General features: G+C 36.1%; 1 protein-coding gene across 1 annotated transcript in view; it reads left to right on the top strand.

Annotated features, from left to right (window-relative positions):
- The window catches only part of MCF2 (MCF.2 cell line derived transforming sequence), a 129,485-nt gene extending 108,346 nt beyond the window's left edge, over positions 1 to 21,139 (top strand). The window contains 8 exon segments of the mRNA XM_036305705.1: positions 1,716 to 1,841; positions 2,509 to 2,730; positions 7,670 to 7,762; positions 8,852 to 8,930; positions 12,144 to 12,210; positions 13,787 to 13,896; positions 15,853 to 15,947; positions 20,824 to 21,139. Of these exon segments, the coding sequence (XP_036161598.1) occupies positions 1,716 to 1,841; positions 2,509 to 2,730; positions 7,670 to 7,762; positions 8,852 to 8,930; positions 12,144 to 12,210; positions 13,787 to 13,896; positions 15,853 to 15,947; positions 20,824 to 20,895 (864 nt within the window). The 3' untranslated portion in view covers positions 20,896 to 21,139.
- Positions 21,140 to 22,577: the final 1,438 nt, after the last annotated feature.

Here is a 22,577-nt window from a genome sequence, read left to right on the forward strand (position 1 = left end):
TAATTAGGGTACTCCTAAGACTTAGGAAGAGCCACACTCAATGGGCCAAAGAGCCGCATGTGGCTTGTGAGCTGCAGTTTGTCGACCACTGTCTAGGGCAGTGATGGCGATCCTATGACACGCGTGTCAGAGGTGACACACGAACTCATTTTTTTGGTTGATTTTTCTTTGTTAAATGGCATTTAAATATATAAAATAAATATCAAAAATATAAATCTTTGTTTTACTATGGTTGCAAATATCAAAAAATCTCTATATATGACATGGCACCAGAGTTAAGTTAGGGTTTTTTAAAATGCTGACACGCCGAGCTCAAAAGGTTCGCCATCACTGGTCTAGGGCAAAGGAAACTAAGGAGAAAATCAACAAATGGGACTACATCAAAATAAAAAACTTCTGTACAACAAAAGCAACCATCAGCAAAATGAAAATAGAGCCCACTGCATGGGAGAACATATTTGCCAATGATACATCTGATAAAGGGTTACTTTCCAAAATGTATAAGGAACTCATACAACTTAACAAAAGGAAGACAAACAATCCAATTAAAAAATGGGCAAAGGACCTAAATAGATACTTCTCTAAAGTGAACATACGAAAGCCAAGAGACATATGAAAAAGTGCTCAAAGTCACTAATCATCAGAGAAATGCAAATTAAAATGACAATGACCTCACACCTGTCAGAATGACAATCATCAACAAATGAACAAATGACAAGTGCTGGCAAGGATGTGGAGAAAGGGGAACCCTAATACACCTCTTGTGGGAATTCAGACAGGTGCAGCCACTGTGTAAAACAGTATGGAGTTACCTCAAAAAATTAAATATGGAACTGCCATTTGACCCAGTGATCCCACTTCTAGGAATATATCCTAAGAAATCAGAAACACCAATCAGAAAGAATATGTGTACCCCTATGTTTAGACCAGCTCAATTTATAATAGCTAAGATCTGGAAACAGCCCAAGGGCTCATTAGCAGATGATTGGATAAAACAAAACAAAACTCTGGTTCATTTATACAATGGAATACTATGCAGTTTAAAAACAAAACAAAACAAGTCTTACTATTTGCAACAGCCTGGTTGGACCTGGAGGGTATTATGCTAAGTAAAATAAACCAGTTAGAGAAAGATAAGTATCACATGATCTCATTCATATGTAGAATCTAATGAACAAAATAAACTGATGAACAAAATAGATCCAAAAACATAAAAGCATGAAGCAGACTGATGAATTTCAGAGGGAAGGCAGGCTCTATGTATAGCCCAGGGACACAGACAACAGAGTGGTGAAGGCCTGGAGGTGGTGCAGGGTGGAGGAGGTCAATGGAGAAGAAACAAGTAAACAAAGAGGACATCTGTAATACTTTCAACAATAAAGGAGAAAAGTAAATTTTTGTGTGTAGAGGACCAAAAAATGCGATTGCTTTACAAACTAATCTCTAGTATGTCCTAAAAACTTTGTTCTTCAGCACTGAAAGCATTGAATGTCCTTTACTTTATATTTTAGGCAATATTCCATTTCTTCTCCAATTTTGACATTGTCATTAAATATAGTATTAATGTGACAAATAGCATATGAAAGAAACTACTCAAAAAAGTGACATTATCTTTGAACTCCTCGTTGAAAGCATGTTGGCTGAAATTTTATTCATTTTCTCCAGCTATTAATATCTGCCTCCTATTAAGTCTAATTCTTGACTTCTAATTACAGGAACTATTAAAATATAGTAAAGACTGTGAAGGATCTGAACAATTAAAGGTGGCACTTGACACAATGCTGGATTTACTGAAGTCAGTTAATGACTCTATGCATCAGATTGCAATAAATGGCTATGTTGTAAGTAGATTTTAATGGTTGTTACAATTTTAGGGGGTAAGCATGTTCACATACCTTTCTTCCTCTTTTGGAACCAATTGAGAAATAAGAAGAGGCAGACAAATGGAGATCAAAATGTCAGCATTATTACTGATAATGCTAAGGGGAGAATTGCTTCAGATCACCAGCCAAATTGATTTGTGATACTCCCTTTGTCCCCAAAAGCCTACCCCCAAATCCAGACCTTGTGTGATCCTGCTAGAAGGAATGTTTGGGTCTTTTAAGGAGACCTGTTGTCCCAGTATTTCTCCTTGTCCTAGTCCAGGATAGGTATGGAAGAAAAAGATAAAATCTTTAGAGGTAGCTCCACCCAGTGGAGAAACTTGGACTGGTAGGTGTCATGCGCCAATCAGGATTGAGGAAGAGATGAGAGTTTCCCTATCTAAACTACCTCCAAATGGAGACATGAAGCCAGGGAAAAGGAAGCTTTTAGATGTCATACTCCATAGTAATTTTGTAACTATTTGACACATGGCATGTTTTAATGTAAGAAGTTATGAAACAATTTAAAAACTATATCAATTATGCGTCAGGATTTTAGTAGTTCAAGCTAAACACTGTAATGTTGATGTCAAGAATCTGAATGTAGCTCTGCCTTGTACTAATGAGTTTTGATTTTCCATTCTAGGGAAACTTAAATGAGCTGGGCAAGATGATAATGCAGGGTGCATTCAGTGTTTGGACTGGACACAAAAAAGGTGCTACAAAAATGAAGGATTTTGCTAGATTCAAACCAATGCAGCGGCACCTTTTCTTGTATGAAAAAGCCATTGTTTTTTGTAAAAGACGTGTTGAAAGTGGACAAGGCTCTGATAGATACCCATCATACAGTTTTAAGCGCTCTTTAAAAGTAAGACAATTTGAATTGCATAATCTAATTTTCTTTCATATATATATCTAAGTTTGTGTAATTTTTCAGTTCAAGTGAATGGGTTTTATACTTTAGTGGTACATCCCTTTGTTTAAACAATATTTTTAATTGAGGTATAATTTACCTATTACATTATGTTAGTTTCACATGTACAATGATTTTATATTTGTATGTATTGTGATACGATCACCAAAATAAGCCTAGTTAACATCTGTCACCACACAGTTAAATTTTTTTCTTGTGATGAGAACTGTTAGTGACTTTAAAATATGCAACATAATATTATTAATTATAGTTATCATGCTATACCTTACATCCTGAGGACTTATTCATTTTATAACTGGAAGTTTTTCTTCCCTCTGATACCCTTCACCCATTTTTCCTTCTCCCATCTATAAAATCTTAAATAGAAGTCTAATATAGAAGTCAGGTAAAGCAGAACTTCTCTGCCTGAAATGAGTGAGGCAGGGCAGAGCTTTGCCTCCATCCTTTTTCTCTCTCACTCCAATCCTAAGCAGTTCCTAAGGGGGTTCCTTAGTGTCCTGCAGAGCATAGTGTGAAATAATGAGAAGTGACCCAGGCTCCTCCATGAGCAGTCTTACTGGTGGTACTGTGTAGAGTTCTTGGTATCAGGGAGCTTTTATAACAAGAGACAATGAGGAAAGAATTTATTTCTTTAGTGTAATTTAAAAATGAAATGTGCTTAGCCCTTCCCCGCCTTCCTTTTTGTATCCCTCCTCCATTCCCTAGCATCTCCCTCAGTATTCAAACCCACCTACAGCTGAATCCTGTCCATACTTATCTTATCCTATCTTTTGAAATTACTTTCTTCTCTCCTATAACCCAAACTACCATTCTGGTCTAATATTAGTTTGGTATGAAAATGAGACCAATAATGTTTGAGAGAGTCACAGGCAGTCTAGTGATATTCCCAGCTGGTTCTGATGTTTGACAAGAGGAACTTCCAATTCTCATGGGTCTGTAATTGGTGAATTTGATTTTTTACACCTAATTAGTTTTATCTTTCAAGTTTTAAATTGTAAAAGCAATATATCATTTGCTATAGAAAAATTTGGAAAGTAGAGAAAATTATTACACTAATCATTTTAGTCATTTTTCTTTTTTTAAATTTAAGTTCTTTATTGTTAAAATATTACATGAGTCTCTTTTTTCCTCCATTGACCTCTCTCCGGCCACTCCCACCCCCTAGCACATGCCCTCATCCCCCTACTGTCTATCCATTGATTATGCTCATATGCATGCATACAAGTCATTTTTCATGAGCATATTCTTTCATTGTTGTATATATTTGAGAATTGATGACATTTTTTTCAGCAGTAATAAAGAGAACAGGCAATGTGTCCTGAGATAGGCCTGAGGTGTTTGTGTCAGAAGGCTACTACATAAGCAGGCCCTGCTTTTGACTCTTCCGAAGGTTACCAGTTCAATGCTGTTCCTAACAAGGTTCCTGGCCAGGGTTAGGTCTCCAACTTCTTTCTACTGTCCCCTTTCCCTGCTTTACTTCTAAACTGACAGTAGTGTCACAACTTCTTTAAAACTCTCACTTTTTTTCGTAACAAATGCCCAATTGCTCCTTGGATATTAGCAACCCACCTTCAAACCCCCAAATCTCCAAGGTTCTTTTGTGTCTCTAATAAACATTGGTTGAGAACCAAGAATTTACAACTGATATTGGACAGAGTGCAGATCTCTTCTTGGGAAGGTACTTTACCTAAATCCATTTGGTTAACTCTTTACTTGTGGGGTGACCTAGTTAATACTGAATGTAGTGTTTCTGGTTTGTATTGAATTTTCATGTTACCTTTAATTTGTCACAACAGAATATTTCTAGAATACATTAGAGTAAGTAGGGACTATTGTGAGTTAATGAAATCATGAGAATTCAAACTATGATGGTAACCGTGGAAACAGAAGATGGGATAGATGCAAGAAACATTTCAATGGAATGTAGCTAGAATGTCGACTTACTAGATACAGGAAATAAATACCTGACATTTGAAGGAAAAAATGAGTGATTTTTCTTTGGTTCCCCAATAATACCTAGTATTGCTAATAAAAGAGATTAGTCAGTGATGCATGCAAGGATTTAGACCAGGATTATTGGGATAATAGTGATGCCTCTAACAGAAAGATGGAAGTAGGCTATTCCTTACACCTCACTATGCTTACTTCCTCTTCCTTACCTATCATGAGATTCCAGAATTAAATAATTGCTAGCATTACTAGACATTGTGTTAGGTAATTGCTGGGTTCCTGGTTTCATAGTCTTCCCCTAGGTAGAGAGGATCAATGCATATGCTCTCTATAGCTGAGCAACTTCTCTCTCACTGTTAGTGGACTTCATTATAACAAGCTGCAATTCCATGGCCTGACAATGTACTTTCTAATAATTGTGTACTATATTTTAAGTTGACCTTTTCTATGCAAAGAAAGGTCCCTAAGGTTAGTCAGGTGAAGAGATTTGAGTTCTTCAGAGACTTCAGTTCATGCATTTATTATTATCATCTATTTTTTTTAAAAAATATGTATTTATTGATTTTTTTGAGAGAGAGAGAAACGTCGATGTGAGAGAGTAACACGGATCTGTTGCCTCCTTTACACACCTGCCGGACTAGGGATAAAACTTGCAACCTGGGTATATGCCCTGACTGATGACCTTTTGGTGCACAAGATGATGATGCTCAGCCAACTGAGCCACCCTGGCAAGGGCTATCATCTATTAAAAAAAAAATAACATAGCACACAATGCTTACTATGTGCTATGAATTGTTCTGAGTCTTTATAAATATTGTTAACTCATTTGATCCACATAGCAGTTTTATATAAGTGGTAACTATTAGTAACCTATTATTCCAATTTTGTGGATGGGAAAGCTAAGTTCCAGAATGATAATTTACCCACGAGCACGTAGCTGGTGCAGTGCAGCTTCAGACCCAGGCAGATTGCTCTATAGTCTATGCTCTCAATCACTACACCAAGGTAGGAAGCCTGTTCATGTTCATTCATTCTTTCTTTCTTTCCTTCATTCATTCTTTTTTACTCCCCATTCTCCACACTTGCCTCCTCTCTACCCCTGTAGCAACCATTCTAATTTATTTGATGTATGCTGTCCAGTTTGTGTGTTCTTGATAAATGTATACCAATATTTTGTATACATGTAATTTGGAACTGAGAATAATATTGTCTGATAAATATAATGGTTACATTTCTAGGGTAACTTGGAAAAATCTCATTTAATGTATAATGATACATGTATGTGTTGTAACAAAGTTGAGAAAGCAAACTCATACTTTACAAAGCTCATTGTGTGACCAAAGCATTTAATGCCTGTTATTTAATCCTATATCAACTCTATGCAATAGGTATTCTCCCCATTTTATAGTTGAGGAAACTTAAGTTCAGAAAGGTTAAGCAACTTGCACCAAGAAACATAACTATTAAGTGGTAGAGATGCAATTCCAATCCCAGCCTCTTGGACTCCAAAGCCCTTGTGCTTTCCATCTTATCATGCTATTGGGACAAAGTAATGTATTGAAGCGAAGTCAATTTAAATAGACATTGAATATGATATTATTATTTTAAATTCTGATGTTTAAGCAAAAGTAGATTAGAGTGATTGAATAGGAATATAAAGATATTTTTGGACATTGAGAAAGTAATTTCTGACTACATTCAGGGTAGATGCCACAGGCTCTTTCATTTATATGTCACATTTCATTTCTTTTTTTTTTTTTTAAAGTATTTTTTTTAAATGTATTTTATTGATTTTTTACAGAGAGGAAGGGAGAGAGATAGAGAGTTAGAAACATCGATGGGAGAGAAACATCGATCAGCCGCCTCCTGCACATCTCCCACTGGGGATGTGCCCGCAGCCCAGGTACATGCCCTTGACCGGAATCGAACCCGGGACCCCTCAGTCCGCAGGCCGACGCTCTATCCACTGAGCCAAACCGGTTTTGGCTCATTTCATTTCTAAGTTTAATCCTTTTTATTTTCCTTGATATGGAGATCTCACTAGCATTACTTTGAATGCTTATCAGCCCTAAATAGGGTCATTTGTAGAGCTCATAAAAGGAACAGAAAGTAAGATATTCCTTTTAGATAACTGGGCAATAATTGAAAGAAAAGAGAAGGGAGAAGGGGATTAAAGAAGAATGTGTGTAAAAGAGAGTAAAATTGCTCAAAATGGAATTAACAGTGCTATAAGCGGCACAGAATGAATGAAAATGGAAGAGATTGTGCTTTGCACAATCATATGGAGGACAAGAAAAACTGTGATAAGGAATGGATATTATATATAAAAATTTTACTGGCTATAAAAAGACATCATTCTCCCATGACAGATTATTTGTTTTCTAGAAAGGCTGAGAGAATAGTGGAACTGGAGGGACTCCTTGTGTACCTGGCTGGTTTTCCCATACCCCATAAATCAGATGTTTGTAACTTATAGGATTTCTATAGAGATAAGTAATAAGTTGTAAGGTTAACTTATTTTGCAAAATAGTTGTTAAAAATAACTATTTAAATTAATGTTGGATGACCTTTTAACACAGATGTTGCTTACTTTTACTTCTTTTTGACATAATTTGTTTTCAGAGTATACAGTTAATTTATAACAGAATTCAATCTTAGATGGACTACTTGAATGTTCAGATATATAACCTTTGGTTCAATCACTGGAATGGGGCATGCAATTTGCACAATAAGCGCATAGTTCACTGAAAACATTTAAATATTCAGGTCTGTGATTGAAATATCATTTCATATAATTTCATATTTTTTGAATATAAAATGTGTATTTTGCCCAAGTGAGAAATTTTATTTAGAATATGATGGGGGTAGGTTTAATGTAATTTCATATTCAAAATGCTTATGAAAATTTTGACATATATTATAGATGGATGAAGTTGGAATCACTGAATATGTAAAAGGAGATAACCGCAAGTTTGAAATCTGGTATGCTGGGAAAGAAGAAATTTATATTGTCCAGGTTGGTAATTTAAAATTTTTTCTAAAAATCATTTTGGTTACATTATAAAATGCCTCATTCCTTTCATGTAGGTCACTTAAATATTATTTAGTTATTATTTTTTTTCTGGTATGGTTAAACATTTTTTCAGTAACAGGCTTTTTTTTAAACGACACATGCCTATGGTGCTTTCTAGGGCTTTAAGTTTTCACAAAACCACACTAGGAGATTTATCAACTATAGCTGATAGCCAAGAGCTTAGCAGGTGCTTCTCTTTCCCCATCAGGTTTCTAGAGTTACAAATTCATAACAGTTCTGAGTTCCTCTTGTGCTTGGCACTCAGAGAGTACCTGATTACAAGACAGAGCAATGTGACGATAGACACTTGATCTGTGTTACTGAAGACTATGGTTAAATCTCTGGCCAGATGTGCTGTAAGGTCCAACCTGTTTGAGTGAAGGGTAGAGAAATGAGAACATTCAAGAGTATGTTGTAATTTCAATAATTATTTGTATCACAACTTGTGACAGGTGAACATGATGTTATCTGTTTAAAGTGCCCAATGCTTTTTCTTTGTTTTAATTCTGTACTAGATGATTATAATTTCATAAAAATATGTTTTCTTGGCTTGATTTAGTTATAAGACTTCTTGCTATCTTTAAACAAATGTATCTTTTAAGTAAAGGGAGGATATTTAAGGAAGCTTGCTTGCTGCCATCAGTTATCAAGATTACTCTGCAATAGTAATCTATTTTGTCTTTTCAGAAACAGTAGGACTTGTTTTATTTTACAAAAAATTAAACATAAAACATTTATATTTTAAAAGAACCCTCCTACAAAGAAAAATAACTGATATTATATTTCATATTTAGTGTGAATGTTATTATTTAAAGCCAGTTTCAAAATGGTTTTGACTATTATTTCATCTAATTTGATGGTTGCTTATTTGCTTCTTAGAAGTTTGAAGAATCAAAATGTTAGAGTTTGAATATGGTGGTTCAGGACTCATGTTCCAGTTCATATTTGATAAACTTAATTGCATTGGTTTAATATAAAGTATCTTTTTTTAGAAGAAAAATGTCTTCTTCTTCCCCCTTTAAAAATCTTTAGGCTTCAAATATAGATGTGAAGATGATATGGTTAAAAGAAATAAGAAATATTTTATTGAAGCAGCAAGAACTTCTGACAGGTAAATTTAAGCCAGTATTTTTTTAAGAACAAGAAGTATAGAAAAAAAAAGAAGAAGTATAGTAAAGTTCATTGACTCAGATTTTGTGATAATTTTTATAGGGAATGGGAATGATATTTACTTTAAACTATTTGTAATGAAAGGGCTTGTTAAACTAGTAAGAGATCAAGACTCATGGGGTTGTTTAAACTATTTTGGAGAATGAACTTTACACTAGAAAATGAACTCTAGTGCTTAAGAAGCAGTTGTGAAATAACATATCAAACTCACTGTGTTAATTTTGAGTCCTTACCATGAAGCAACTGTTTAGGACCTCAAGTAATCAGTGTTTGGCAATGTTGGGGTAAGGGTAGTTCTAGTAATATACTCGAATTTCATTTTTTTAAAAAACTAAATCTTTATTGTTCAGATTATCACAAATGTTCCTCTTTTTTCCCCCCATAGCTCCCTCCACCTGATTCCCACACCACCCCATGCCCTTACCCCCTCAGCCACTGTCCTCATTCATAGGTGTAAGATTTTTGTCCAATCTCTTCCCACACCCTCACACCCCCTTTCCCCCAAGAATTGTCAGTCCACTCCCTTTCTATGTCCCTGCTTCTATTATATTCACCAGTTTATTCTGTTCATCAGATTTTTTTATTGACTTAATTTTTAGATTCACTCGTTGATAGATATATATTTGTTGTCGCTTTGTTGTTCATAATTTTTATCTTTACCTTTTTCTTCTTCTTCCTCTTCTTAAAGAATACCCTTCAGCATTTCATATAATCCTGGTTTGGTGGTGATGAACTCCTTTAGCTTTTTCTTGTCTGTGAATTTCTTTATCTGACCTTCAATTCTAAATGATAGCTTTGCTGGGTAATCTTGGTTGTAGGTACTTGCTATTCATCACTTTGGATATTTCTTGCCTCTCCCTTCTGGCCTGCATGGCTTCTGTTGAGAAATCAGCTGACAGTTGTATGGGTACTCCCTTGTAGGTAACTGTTTTTCTCTTGCTGCTTTTAAGGTTCTCTCTTTGTCTTTTGCCCTTGGCATTTTAATTATGATGTGTCTTGGTGTGGTCCTCTTTGGATTCCTTTTGTTTGGGGTTCTCTGTGCTTCCTGGACTTGTAAGTCTATTTCTTTCACCAGGTAGGGGAAGTTTTCTGTCATTATTTCTTCTAATAGGCTTTCAATATCTTGTTCTCTCTCTTCTTTTGGCACCCCCATAATTCAGATGTTGGTACATTTGAAGTTGTTCCAGAGGCTCCTTACACTATCTTCATATTTTTGGATTCTTTTTTCTTTTCAGGATGGGTGTTTTTTGCTTCCTCGTATTTCAAATCTTTGACTTGATTCTTGGGATCCTCTACTCTGCTATTGGATCTCTGTATATTATTCTTTATTTCAGTCAGTGTAAGCTTAATTTCTGATTGGTTCCTTTCCAATTTTTTTGGCATTCTCATTAAGATCCTTGAAGGATGCCCTGACTGGTTTGGCTCAGTGGATAGAGCGTCAGCCTGTGGACTGAAAGGCCCTGGGTTCGATTCCAGGGCATGTACCTTGGTTGCGGGCACATCCCTGGTGGGGAGTGTGCAGGCGGCAGCTGATCGACGTTTCTCTCCCATCGATGTTTCTGACTCTCTATCCTTCTCCCTGTCTCTCTGTAAAAAAATCAATAAAATATTAATAAAAGATCCTCGAAGGTCTCACTAAGTTTCTTGGAGATTTGTAGACGATTCTTGAGTAACCTTATAACTGTGGTTTTGAACTCTACATCTAGTAGTTTGCTTTCCTTCATTTCATTCATTTGCAACATGTTTCTTTGTCTCTGCATTTTGGCTGCTTCCCTGTGTTGATAGAGTGGCTTTGTGTGGTAGGTGCCCTATTGGACCCAGTGGCTCAGCCTCCCCAATCACCTGAGGTGGACACTCTTGGTGCACCCCTTTGTGGGCTGGGTGCACAGTCTTGTTGTATTTAAGCCTTGATTGCTGTTGGTATCCCTGGGAGGAAATAACCTCCAGGCCAATTGACTGCGAAGACATGCTGTGTCTATAGTGGAAGAACTGCTGTGCTGGAGATACCCTTATGGGGGCAGAACTTGCTTCAGTGAGGCTTTGGTGCTCACTGAGTCTGCCTCTTGAGTGTGTCACTTATGGATGTGAAGAGTTGAAATCTGGTATCTGACCACTGGGTATACTGGCTCCTGGATCTCCAAGGAGGTGCAAAGTCAGCTACTGTGTGAGTTCACACAGCAGGAGCTACAGCGAGATCTGCAGATTTCTCCTCTTTGTTTGTGGTCTGGAAGTTTTGGAGCTCTCTGACCCAGCTGCAGTTTGTTAGGTTAGGCTGCGAAAGGACAGGTAATTCATTTGTGCCATTGTGCACAGCTTGGGTGGGGTTGTGAATTGGGTTGGGTGGGGTCTCAGAGAATCACCCAGGCGGAGCAAACAGCGATGGCTGTCCATCAGCCGTCAGCCGTCAGCCATCAGCCGTCTCTGGGTCTCCGGGTCTCTGTGTCTCTGCGTCTCCACGTCTCTCCGCGTCTCCGCGTCTCTCCGCATCTCTGCTTCTTGGTGCCTCCGTGTCTCTGCATCCCTGAGTCCCCAAGTCCCACGCCCCCACAATAATAATGATCACTGTGAGCAGCTCTGCGAGAAAGCCACCCTTGCTTTCCGACCCGCTGCCAGACAGTCCAGTTTCTCCCCATAGAAGTGTGGGTCCCCAGAGTCTCGCCGGAAACAAGTTCAGTGCAGTCAGGAGCTTGTATCTTCCTTCTGATTGAAAAAAACTGTGCACCCAGTTGCAGCCCATTTCATGCACCTCCGTACCTCTGCTCTTGGTGACTCCGCACCTCCTACCCAGTCTAAATGCACTTTTTTCTTTCCTTCTAGTTGTAGAACTTCCACTCAGCCAGCTTTCCCGTGGTTCTGGATGATAGCCGTTTTGTGTTTTAGTTGTAGTTTTAATGTGGTTGTGGGGGGTGGCACATATAGATATATACCTTATGCCGCCATCTTGGTTCTCCTAGAATTTCTTGAATGAAATATTAAATTGTTCAGTTCTCTTCCATATTCCAAATTCAGACTGGTTTTTTCTCTGGTTATTTCAAGTCTGTGAAGTTTAATGGTAATGGGTATGTGTGTGCACGCATGCAAGTCATTGGTCTTCAAGGAAGGAAGAAGTGTGGCTTCTGAATGTTGCTTATATAAACTTTCTTTTATTCCACAGTTAAACAACAACAGCAACGTAATCAGTTAACTGAACAGGACCAGCTTTCTTCTCAACAGAATGATGAGTAAGTGATTATTCTTTAAGAAACATTACTCCCACAGTCTTTTATTTTCCCTATGTAACATGAAGCAATGTAATTAAAACATTTCAGACAAAAACTATCTGCCCTTTTAGCAATAACACATCACATTCCATAAGCACACCTTTTTCTCAGTTCTGTCCTTATACTTGGAGACTGATAGTCCTTGATGTTAAAAAATAATACAATAGTTTGGGATAAACACAATTACAAATACTTTGTTCTCAGTATATTGGGGATGGAGGGAAGCTGGCATGTAGGCTTACCATAACAGTGGCTGCACGCATGGATTTCTCTTCAATGTATTTTTGGAAATCTTCAATCTCATCGGAGAAAGAGAGTTTAAGAATGGTAAAGGATTGGCAGCCACTACTGGCCCACAGCTTTGTGGTCACAGATGGAAACCACTTGCTGGTGACTTGGTCTCTCTTTCTATATAGTTAGAGATAAGGTATCGATCCTTGGAGGGATCCATGCTTGGACACAACCATGAAGTCTTTGAGGAAGGTAGCAGTCAAAAAAGATAGCACTGATGAGTGCTGGTTTAGAGATGCGGTCCTTGTATTTTGCCTCTAGGAATCCTAAAAAAATGGAGTTTCCACAGAACATTTACAGATATGCAGAAAGATTCACCACACTGATGCCAAAGCCTAGGCACAGAAATCCAATCCACCATGCATCCTCTGACTGATAGAGGGATCATTGAATGACTTATTAATAGTACCTTTTCTCTTTGTTGCATCATATCTTTCAGAGGTAGCTAAAATCAGGTGCAAAGTATGTTGGCTCATCTGGAGCTTTAAGAGAAACATTTAAAAGTCACAGCGGAAGTCTTTATCTTCACAATACTCAATCTTTTGTCATATTATAGAAGTCTTTAGATTTCATGTAGTAATTAACTTTATATTAGCTGATAAAATTCAACAGTATTAATCAGAGTAAAGTTTTGTCATTTACATACATCTTATTTAATTGATTAAGGTTAAAAGTTCACAGAGCAAAAGGGATTATTTTGTTTATATTTTTTCAACATTATTGTTATGGTTGACAATTAAAATTTTATATATTTAAAGAGTACAATTTGAGGATTTAAAGTACATATACATTGTGAAATATTCACCATAGTTAAGCTAATTTACATATCCATTGCCTCACACGGTTATCTTTGTGTGTGTTGTGTGTGTGTGTGTTTGTGTGTGTGTGTGTGTGTGTGTGTGTGGTAAGGACATTTAAGATCCACCTCTTAGCAAATTTCAAATATACAGTATTATATACTATGGGGATTTTAAGCAATATACCTGCTTTTGGTCAAGAAGGGAGTAATTTTTTTCTTTGCATATTAAAGAGAGACCTTGCTGGTTTGGATCCTAGGATTTAAATTTTTATATGTTGTGAATTGTTACTACACAGACTTACATGAGGGAGAGTTAGCTCTGTTTGAATGGATTCTCAGGAGTATGTTCTTAACACATGGTATCAGTAGAACAAATACCGTTTTTAATTTCTAATTATTCTTTGGCTATGTAAAAGCTCACTTATTTTTATGTATTTACTATTTCAGAAGGCAACAGCAAGCTTTTATTGTTCCCGAGATAACTAAATCAGAGCACACCAGCACTGTGGTAGGGGTCCATGAGGCAACTTCGACAGTTCAGGCAGAAGCAAATACAGGTATGTGTCATGGTCATCAAAAGATTAGATTCATGATTGTGCAGATTCTTTTCTCTCATTGTTCATTTTGAAAATCTACACATCTATTATCTTTATATAAAGAAAACTAAATTAAAATATTTTTATAAGGCTTATATGTCTTGGATTTGCAAGATGCTGGTGGGCACTGCAGAGCAGTGATTGTCAAAGTGCAGTCCCTGCATCAAGAGCATTAGCATCACCTGGGAATTTGTAAGGAAGGCGAATTCTCTGACTCTGCCCGGGACATTCTGAATCAGAAATCCTGGGAGAAAAACGCAGCCATCTGTGATGTATAGTTCTCCATGTGAGTGTTTCTGATGCATTTTCAAGTCTGGAAACCCCTGCTACACAGTGTAGATAGAAAGATGAATAAAACACATATTGGCTTAAAGGAATGCACACTTTAACTGCCATAGATTTAACAAATAGAGTCATTTATACCTGGAATAGTTTTTAATGCAAATTGTTTTATTTACACTGATTTCAAACCATTTGTTTAATTCATCAAATATAGCACAGTCTGTGTGCCAGGAATTGTGTAAAGCCCTGGGCATAAAGTTTAAGATATACTCAGCTGCTATCCCCATGAAGCTAGGAAGAAAGAAAGATAATCCAACAAGCAGTTAAAATTAATGAGGAAAGTATTTTGAAAGGGAAGTACAAGGTGCTGCAGAAGCATCCAGCAGGGTCACTTGAACAACTGTGGGATCAACAGCATAGACCTCCCTGGAGAAATGCCTAACAGATTGCCTGATATGCAGTAATAATGATGGTTCCTAATCTGGAAGAGTTCTCTACTAGTTGAGGAAAAATAAGTAATGATAACATTGCTCAACTTTCAGTTATCCATTTAAAGGTCACTTCCATCAGCTAATTTGTGCTATAGCCCCCAGAGCAGTCAAGAGGCAGCCTAGTACCAATGCCTTCATTTGACAGGTGTAGAAACCAAGACAGAGAAAGTTGACATTACTGTTATAAGATTACATGAACAGTTTAGTGTGGCCAAGTTGTGATACTGTTAATTCTCTGCCTACATTAGATTGCTTAATTTGTATCTTAACATGCAAGGCTCTTATATGACTTAGTCTCTGCCTAATAAGAGAGATAAGTAAAAAATATTACTAGGTATAATGATATAAGTGCTAATTGAATGGACCAATAAAAAGGCTACAGGAAATAATTTTGGAAGAAATTATTTTCTGTAAGAAGGGGTAAATATTCTCTAGAATATAATTTAACTTATCATTTTTATTTTTATTTTGTTTGTTAATCCTCACCCAAGGATATTTCCCCCCATTGATTTTTAAAGAGAGTAGAAGGGAAGGGGAGAGAGAAAAAGAGGGGAGAGACACACACATCAATTGGTTGCCTCCCACGCACACGGCCTGACCAGGGCCAGGATCAAGCCTGCAACCCAGGTACATGCCCTTGACTGAAATTGAACCTGCAACCCTTCAATCTGTGGACCACCACTCTAGCCATTGAGCAAAATTGGCTAGGGCTAATTTATTTTATTTTATTTTATTTTTAATTGTTTTATTAAGTATTACAAAGGGTATTACATATGTGTCTTTTTTTCCCCCCACCCTTGACAATCCCCTGTCCTCCCATAACCCCCAGTGTCTTATGTCCATTGGTTATGCTTATATGCATGCATACAAGTCCTTCAGCTAATTTATTTTTAATAACTCTCCCACCAACCCCAACTTGAAACCATCCTAATAAGTAAAAGAAGTGATATTTCTGAAATATCAGCAATTCTAAAACAGTGCAATCTAATTGGAGGTTTTATTATAGGGAGATACTATTCTTGGACCACTGTAGACTTGCTTATTATAGTAAATTTTACTTCTCTCCTTTGTTTGTTCCTGTATTTACGTTTTTCAATGGACCAACACCATTAAGTAACTGTCACTCTCCATGTTTTTCTTATAGTTTGGACTGAAGAAATCTCTGAAGGCCCTGAGTCATGGTCAAACAACTATTTTTCCTCTTCCTATGTTGACAATGGAGAAGAAAGAACCCTACTGGTGAGTAATGACAAATTAAAATAAATAGAAACTCTTAAGGCAGTTTTACTGATGAAATAGGTGAAGTATGTAGGGGCATTCTTTTGTCAGTATCCTTGTGGTGTATTCCACGGCCTAAAGTTTTAAAACAATTATGAACATTCAATAAGCACTTTGCTCTGTAAGTAGAACTTATTTGTGCTATACATGGAGTTCCTACTGAAGTTGATGAGATGAATAGTCATCTATTCCAAGTCTCTATACATTGACTAGTTTCATCTTTTTTTAAATTTCTTTATTGATTAAGGTATTACATATGTGTCCTTATCCCCATTACCCCCCCATCCCTCCCACTCAACCCCTCACCCCCCTGTTGTCTGTGTCCATTGGTTAGGCTTACATACAGTTTCATCTTTAATTAAACATCACCACTGTGTTTTCAACCAAGGCATGTGAGATAAAATCAAAGAGCAAAGAAGGGTCAAATATATTTTATATGCACCCCTATGTTCATAGCAGCACAATTCACCATAGTTAAGATCTGGAAACAGCCTAAGTGCCCATCAGCAGATGAGTGGATTAAAAAACTGTGGTACATCTACACAATGGAATACTATGCTGTGGTAAAAAAGAAGGAGTTCTTACCATTTGCAACAGCATGGATGGAAGTGGAGAGCATTATGCTAAGTGAAATAAGCCAGTCAGAGAAAGATAAATACCACATGATTTCACTCATTTATGGAATATAATGAACAACATAAACTGAAGAACAAAAACAGATCCAGAGACAGAAAAACATCCATCAGACCCTCAAACCTTAGAAGGAGTGTGGGGGAGAGATCAACCAAAGGACGTATATGCATGCATATGGACCTAACCAATGGACACAAACAACAGGGGGGTGAGGGCATGAGTGGGGGGGGGGTAATGGGAGGGTAAGGACACATATGTAATACCTTAATCAATAAAGAAATTAAAAAAATAAGTTTAGATTCCAGATTGGAAAATAGAGGAAATAAACATTACACATTAATAACATCTAGGGAATATATTTTAGTGGGCTGTTAAAAAATGTGCTAATGATACCAAATGTCAGCATATTGGAGCAAGAGGTCACCCCCTAAAACTAAAGGAGGTTGCTTTAAGGTAAAAGTAAGTGTTGTACTTACTTTTGCTATTTAAGTAGTTTGCAATGTTGTTACAATCCTAGTGGATTATTAGAGGGATGTTAGGACTAGGGTATATCTCCAATTTTCTGAAGTCACCAGCTTGGAGGGTTGGAATGCTTTGTAATGGAGTGCTGCTTGATGCCCTTCAGAACAACAAAATCAATTTGGCAGTTTTAATATTGAGATATGGGAATAGTGGCATGGATAACCACGAAGCTGCAGAGCATTGACCTGAATGCTTTCTTCAAAAAAGTAACAGAATATTCTTTCTGCTAATAATACAGTGACCATAAACATAGATGTACAGTAGTTTACAGTTTACAATATTTCCCATTTAATATTCATAGTATTATTAAGAGGAAGGGCAGGCTTTATTACCTCTAATGGACAGAGGTGGAAACTGAGGCTCAGTGTTGCTGGGAGATTTGTCTAGAGTTAATTGTCTAGACCATAAGTGCTCAAACTTTTTAAAGTAAGAATTCTTTACATTCTTAAAAATTATTGAGAATCCCAAAGAGTCCTTGTTTACATTTATTGATATTTATCAGATTATAAATTGAAACTAAGAAATATAGTTATTTATTCACTCTCTAAAAATATTAATAAACCCATTGTAAGTTCATTTAAATAACATTTTTATTAAAAAATTTACATTTTTCGCCGAAACCGGTTTGGCTCAGTGGATAGAGCGTCGGCCTGCGGACTGAGAGGTCCCAGGTTCGATTCCGGTCAAGGGCATGTACCTGGGTTGCGGGCATATCCCCAGTAGGAGATGTGCAGGAGGCAGCTGATCGATGATTCTCTCTCATCGATGCTTCTAACTCTCTATCTCTCTCCCTTCCTCTCTGTAAAAAATCAATAAAAAAAAAAGAAAAAAATTTACATTTTTCAAAACACAAGATTTAGTTAGAAAATATTTTTGCAAGTCTCTTTAATCTGCTTTTTTCATTCAGTCTGTTGTGCTATCATACATCAGGTAGTTATTAGAAAACTCTACTACTGTATACTTGTGAGAGGATAAGAGTGAAAGGGAAATAATATCTTCATATGGATTTGAAATTGCAAACCATTGGAAGGGTGTCAGGAACCCCCAAAGGTCTATCTCCTAAACTCTGAGAACCACTGGTTTAGACTAATAATAAAAACAACTTCCATTTCTTTAAATAATACTGCTTAAGGATGGTAGTTGTTCAGATGCAAGTGAAAAGTCAGGGGAAGCCACTTGGGGTTTAAACATTTGCTATAGATAATCTATGAGGGGATTGTCAAGAACTGATAACATCTTCAGTAAGCATTTCCCCACCTATAGTGTCAGAAAATAAAGCAAATGTGCAAAACTGATTAGTGCTTTAATCATAGGGGATGGAAATGTAGAAAAACCTATTAGTTTTCCTCTTCTCCCAATAATTCCCTAAGGTGTGCTACTGAGAAAATCATACAAAAAATAGTGAAATGCATACAAAAAAAGGAAGGCTTCACCAAAGCAAAATGGGTTGCAATGAGCTTCTCTTTTAGCCTCACTTTATAAAATGAAAAAAAGTCAGAACTAATGGGTGCTGCTTTTCTCGTAGAGCTGGTATTGGGGTTAGCTCTCCTATTTTTATGAAGCTACTATATTAAATATCAAGTAGCTCTTTCCTGTCTGCTCCTTAGCCCATTTGGTAAAAATACTGCTCAAAAGACATTCATCCCAAGTGATGTGGATATTGTTTTTAAGTTAATTCCTTTGGATGTGCAAAGACTCGACATCACAGTTATTTCTTTCTTTCCTTAAAAATTAATTATGGTCCTCTTACTTTTTAAAGTCATGTATTCAGTGTGTAAGATATTGTGCTTGAAATATCTTGGAATACATCTGGACGTGAGATATATTATTTCTTCTTAATCTGCTTTGTAACCAAATGTAATCAGTATGCCTTGGATTACTTAGGTTATTAATGAATCAAGTTAAAAATATAGCTGCACCCCTGGCCACTGTGGCTCAGTTAGTTGAGCATTGTCTCGTGCACTGAAGTGTTGGTGGTTGATTCCTGGGCAGCGCATATACCTAGGTCGTGGGCTTGATTCCCCAGTTGGGGTGGGTATGGGAGGCGACTGATCAATGTTTCTCTCACATTAATGCTTCTCTCTTTCCCCCTCTTCCTCTCTCTGTAAAATAAAAAACACACACCTTAATTTTTTTAAAAAATATATAAAGCTGCAAAAAGATTAATGTCAAGTAAAGCACAACATTTAATCTGCTTCTATTGGACCCAGAGATTCTTGTACCCATTATTTTTACCTGTGCCAAGCAGTATAAAGCCTAGAAATCCTTTTGGGGGCATAAGCAAATCTTTGTTCAGGGCAATTGCCTTTTGTATGTGCCAAGATAAAGTTTTCATGAGAGCAGATTGCAAATAACAGTATTTTAAAATTATTTTAATTTTCTTTTTTTCCTGGATATATGCTTATGATTAATGTAACTTAAATTAGTTGTGCTCTGTTATTTTCTGTGTAGTTCATGGTGTAACTCTCTTTTTGCAAATAAAAGTGAGTTCTTCAGGCTAAATAAGCACATGTTCCGCTTTTTTCCCCCATCACAAACTGCTTCATGTTTGTTTGTTCCTGCAAAGCTGCTGCAGCTATCACATTTACCATTGAAGTACTGTGCTAATTGTTTGTCACAGAGCATGCAGTTGTGCAAGTAGTTTTGCAATCAAGTTTATAATGTAATTTTTCAAAACAACCTTTCAGTCAGCAGGCAAATATAAAGCCTTAACAGATTGCAGCAAAAGAGGCTCAGAAGACCTCCTGATTAAAAATGGAGATGTCATTCAGCTTCTCCATGAAGATGCTGAGGGTCAATGGTATGTGTGTTCTCCATGCCTGTGATGACCTCCGCCTGGGGCACATGGGTATCTAATCAAATGTTCTGCTTTACTTGTATCTTTGTTATACAGTCTTAAGAAGCAGAAATATCACATTTCTTATTAGTGTTTCATTTTCATTGCTTTAGCCATGCCTATATAGCTCACTGAAAGGAATGTTAACCTTTGGTGAGTGAAATATGCTTTGAAAGAATGAAATGCTATGAGTCTGCATGTTTTTGTGGTTTACCTTTTGCTCAGACATTAGCTAATACATCTGGCTTTGTAATGGCTATTGATCGCATTACATGTGGTAATTTAATTCATTCATCAAATCACATTTTTAATGAATGCCTATTATGCTCTGCTCCTTTACAACATAGTCACACTTCTCTATCAGTTCAAATATTGACTTTTTAGTCTTATCCTATCATGCGTTTGACTTCATTTAGCACCAATTGCAAAGATGGTTCTGCCAAATATACTGTTTAATTTTAGAAAACCCAAAGCAAAAAGGAATATTGTTTGGAAGAGGACTGTGACTAAAGCTCCCATAAATCTTAGAAAATTTATATGAAATTATTATTTTATTGTGTCAATAATTTTAACTGAAGTGCTACATTGACCATGCACTCTGACCCTAAAGATGGAAGAGTATACATAGGAGGGTGAAAATTAGTGATGTATCATTAAAATAATAACCACTTTTGCTAGTAACCTCAGTCCTTTGTAGGTTACTCAAAAGACTCAAGAACAGTGTCATGAAGGTCTTTGAATATGTGCAATAGCTTTGTGAAATTTTGAGCTGCAATGCAATGTAATGTCTTTGTTTTTTATTAGCTTATATTACCATTGTTGGCTACTAATTAATTTATTATTTAGGTTGGTGAAAAATCTAAACAGAAGAAAAGAAGACCTGATTCCAGGGGACAGTCTGAAGATTTAAATCGGTGACTGTAGGTTTCAGAATGCCAAATTTACAGGTATAATATGAACAGACTGTATACTATTTGTTTAAAGGCTAAAAAATTTAAAGTTTTACCAAGTATGCAATTGGCATAGGGTAAGAACCTCTTTGCACTTAGAAATAAAGTTGCAAGCCTACTATGTTAGCTAGGATTTAATAAACATGTTAAACTCTTTCTTACAAGGTTGATAAGTTTGAAAGTTTCCGATACTGTGGTGTCTTACAAGAGATCCTTCAGAACTAAATACTGATAAAATACTTTTAAGGTATCAGCTTTACTTTCCAAGAATGCTTTACCAGTGTGTTTTTACTCAGTTCACAGAATATGTTCTTTCCTTATGGTAGGTTTCTGCTACACACACACACACACACACACACACACTTCTCTGTATCTGTATACAAGATTTGATATATGAAGGCAGTATGAAGCAATGAGAACTAATCTAATGTTCATTTCTATTTAAGAAAAAACTCTTTCAAATAAAATTTCTGTATACAAACCAATGTTTTTGTAGATTTTCACAGTGAGTGATACTGAACTGTCTATAAAAAGGCAGCACACACACACAAAAAGAAAACGGACTTGTTTGTGAACTTGTGTGTGAACAAGTTTATTATTATTATATGTTCATATTTCCTTTGAATTTCTAGTTTTGGATTTGTATCTGAATTCCAGGTAATGATACATTGTGTTAAATGGATCTATTAGACCAGGAATAACTTATTTGGTTCCAAATTTCATTTATGACATAAAATAAAATCTAAGGTTGATAGGGCTCAATATAAATATTGGCTCACATGGGAACCCCACAAATAGAGTCACTTTTTATTTGCTTTTATTATATTAGAAATCAATAATCCCTAAAATTTGGATATTAAATGACATAAATCTAAACACATGGGACAAAGAAGTAAAAGCACAAGATAAACTAGAATTATTGCAAGTTGGATGAAAATGGAGCATATCAAAATTTGTGGATGCAGCTAAGGAAGCTAGAAAATATATAGCTTTAAATATTTGTATTACACACTTAAAATTCAATGTAATTCACCATATTAACATAATGAAGGGGAAATTTATGTACTCATTTCAATAAATGCAGAAAAGAACCAGACAAAATTTTATACCATTCATGATAAAAAAATCTCACCAAACTAGGAATAAAGTGAATTTCCTCAACCTGCTAATGTACACTTGTGAAAAACCATAGCTAACATCATACTTAATGATAGAATATTGAAAGCTTTTCCTTTAAGATTTGGAAGAAGCCAAGGATATTATTCACTCTCACCATTTCTAGTCAACATTGATACTGGAAATCCTAGCCAGTGCCATAATTCAAAATAAAGAGATAAACAAAAAGATTAGAAAAGAAGAGGCTACACTGTTGTGCTTAGCAGATCATTTATATGTACAAAATCATTAGGTATCTACACACAAAAAAAACCCCTACCAGAAGTAATAAATGAATTTTATAAGGCCAAGTATACAAAGTCATCATACAAAGGAAAATTTAATTCTATATCATACCACAAAGTGTTAAAAATAAAATTTCAAAAAATAATAACATTTACATTGGTAATATAAAACATGAAATAGAAATAAGTCTAACAACAAACATCTAAGACTTTTATACTGACAATCAGAAGTCATTGCTTAGATACTTTT

Source organism: Myotis myotis, unplaced genomic scaffold (genome assembly GCF_014108235.1).
Source record: "Myotis myotis isolate mMyoMyo1 unplaced genomic scaffold, mMyoMyo1.p scaffold_m19_p_4, whole genome shotgun sequence".
NCBI lineage: Eukaryota > Metazoa > Chordata > Mammalia > Chiroptera > Vespertilionidae > Myotis > Myotis myotis.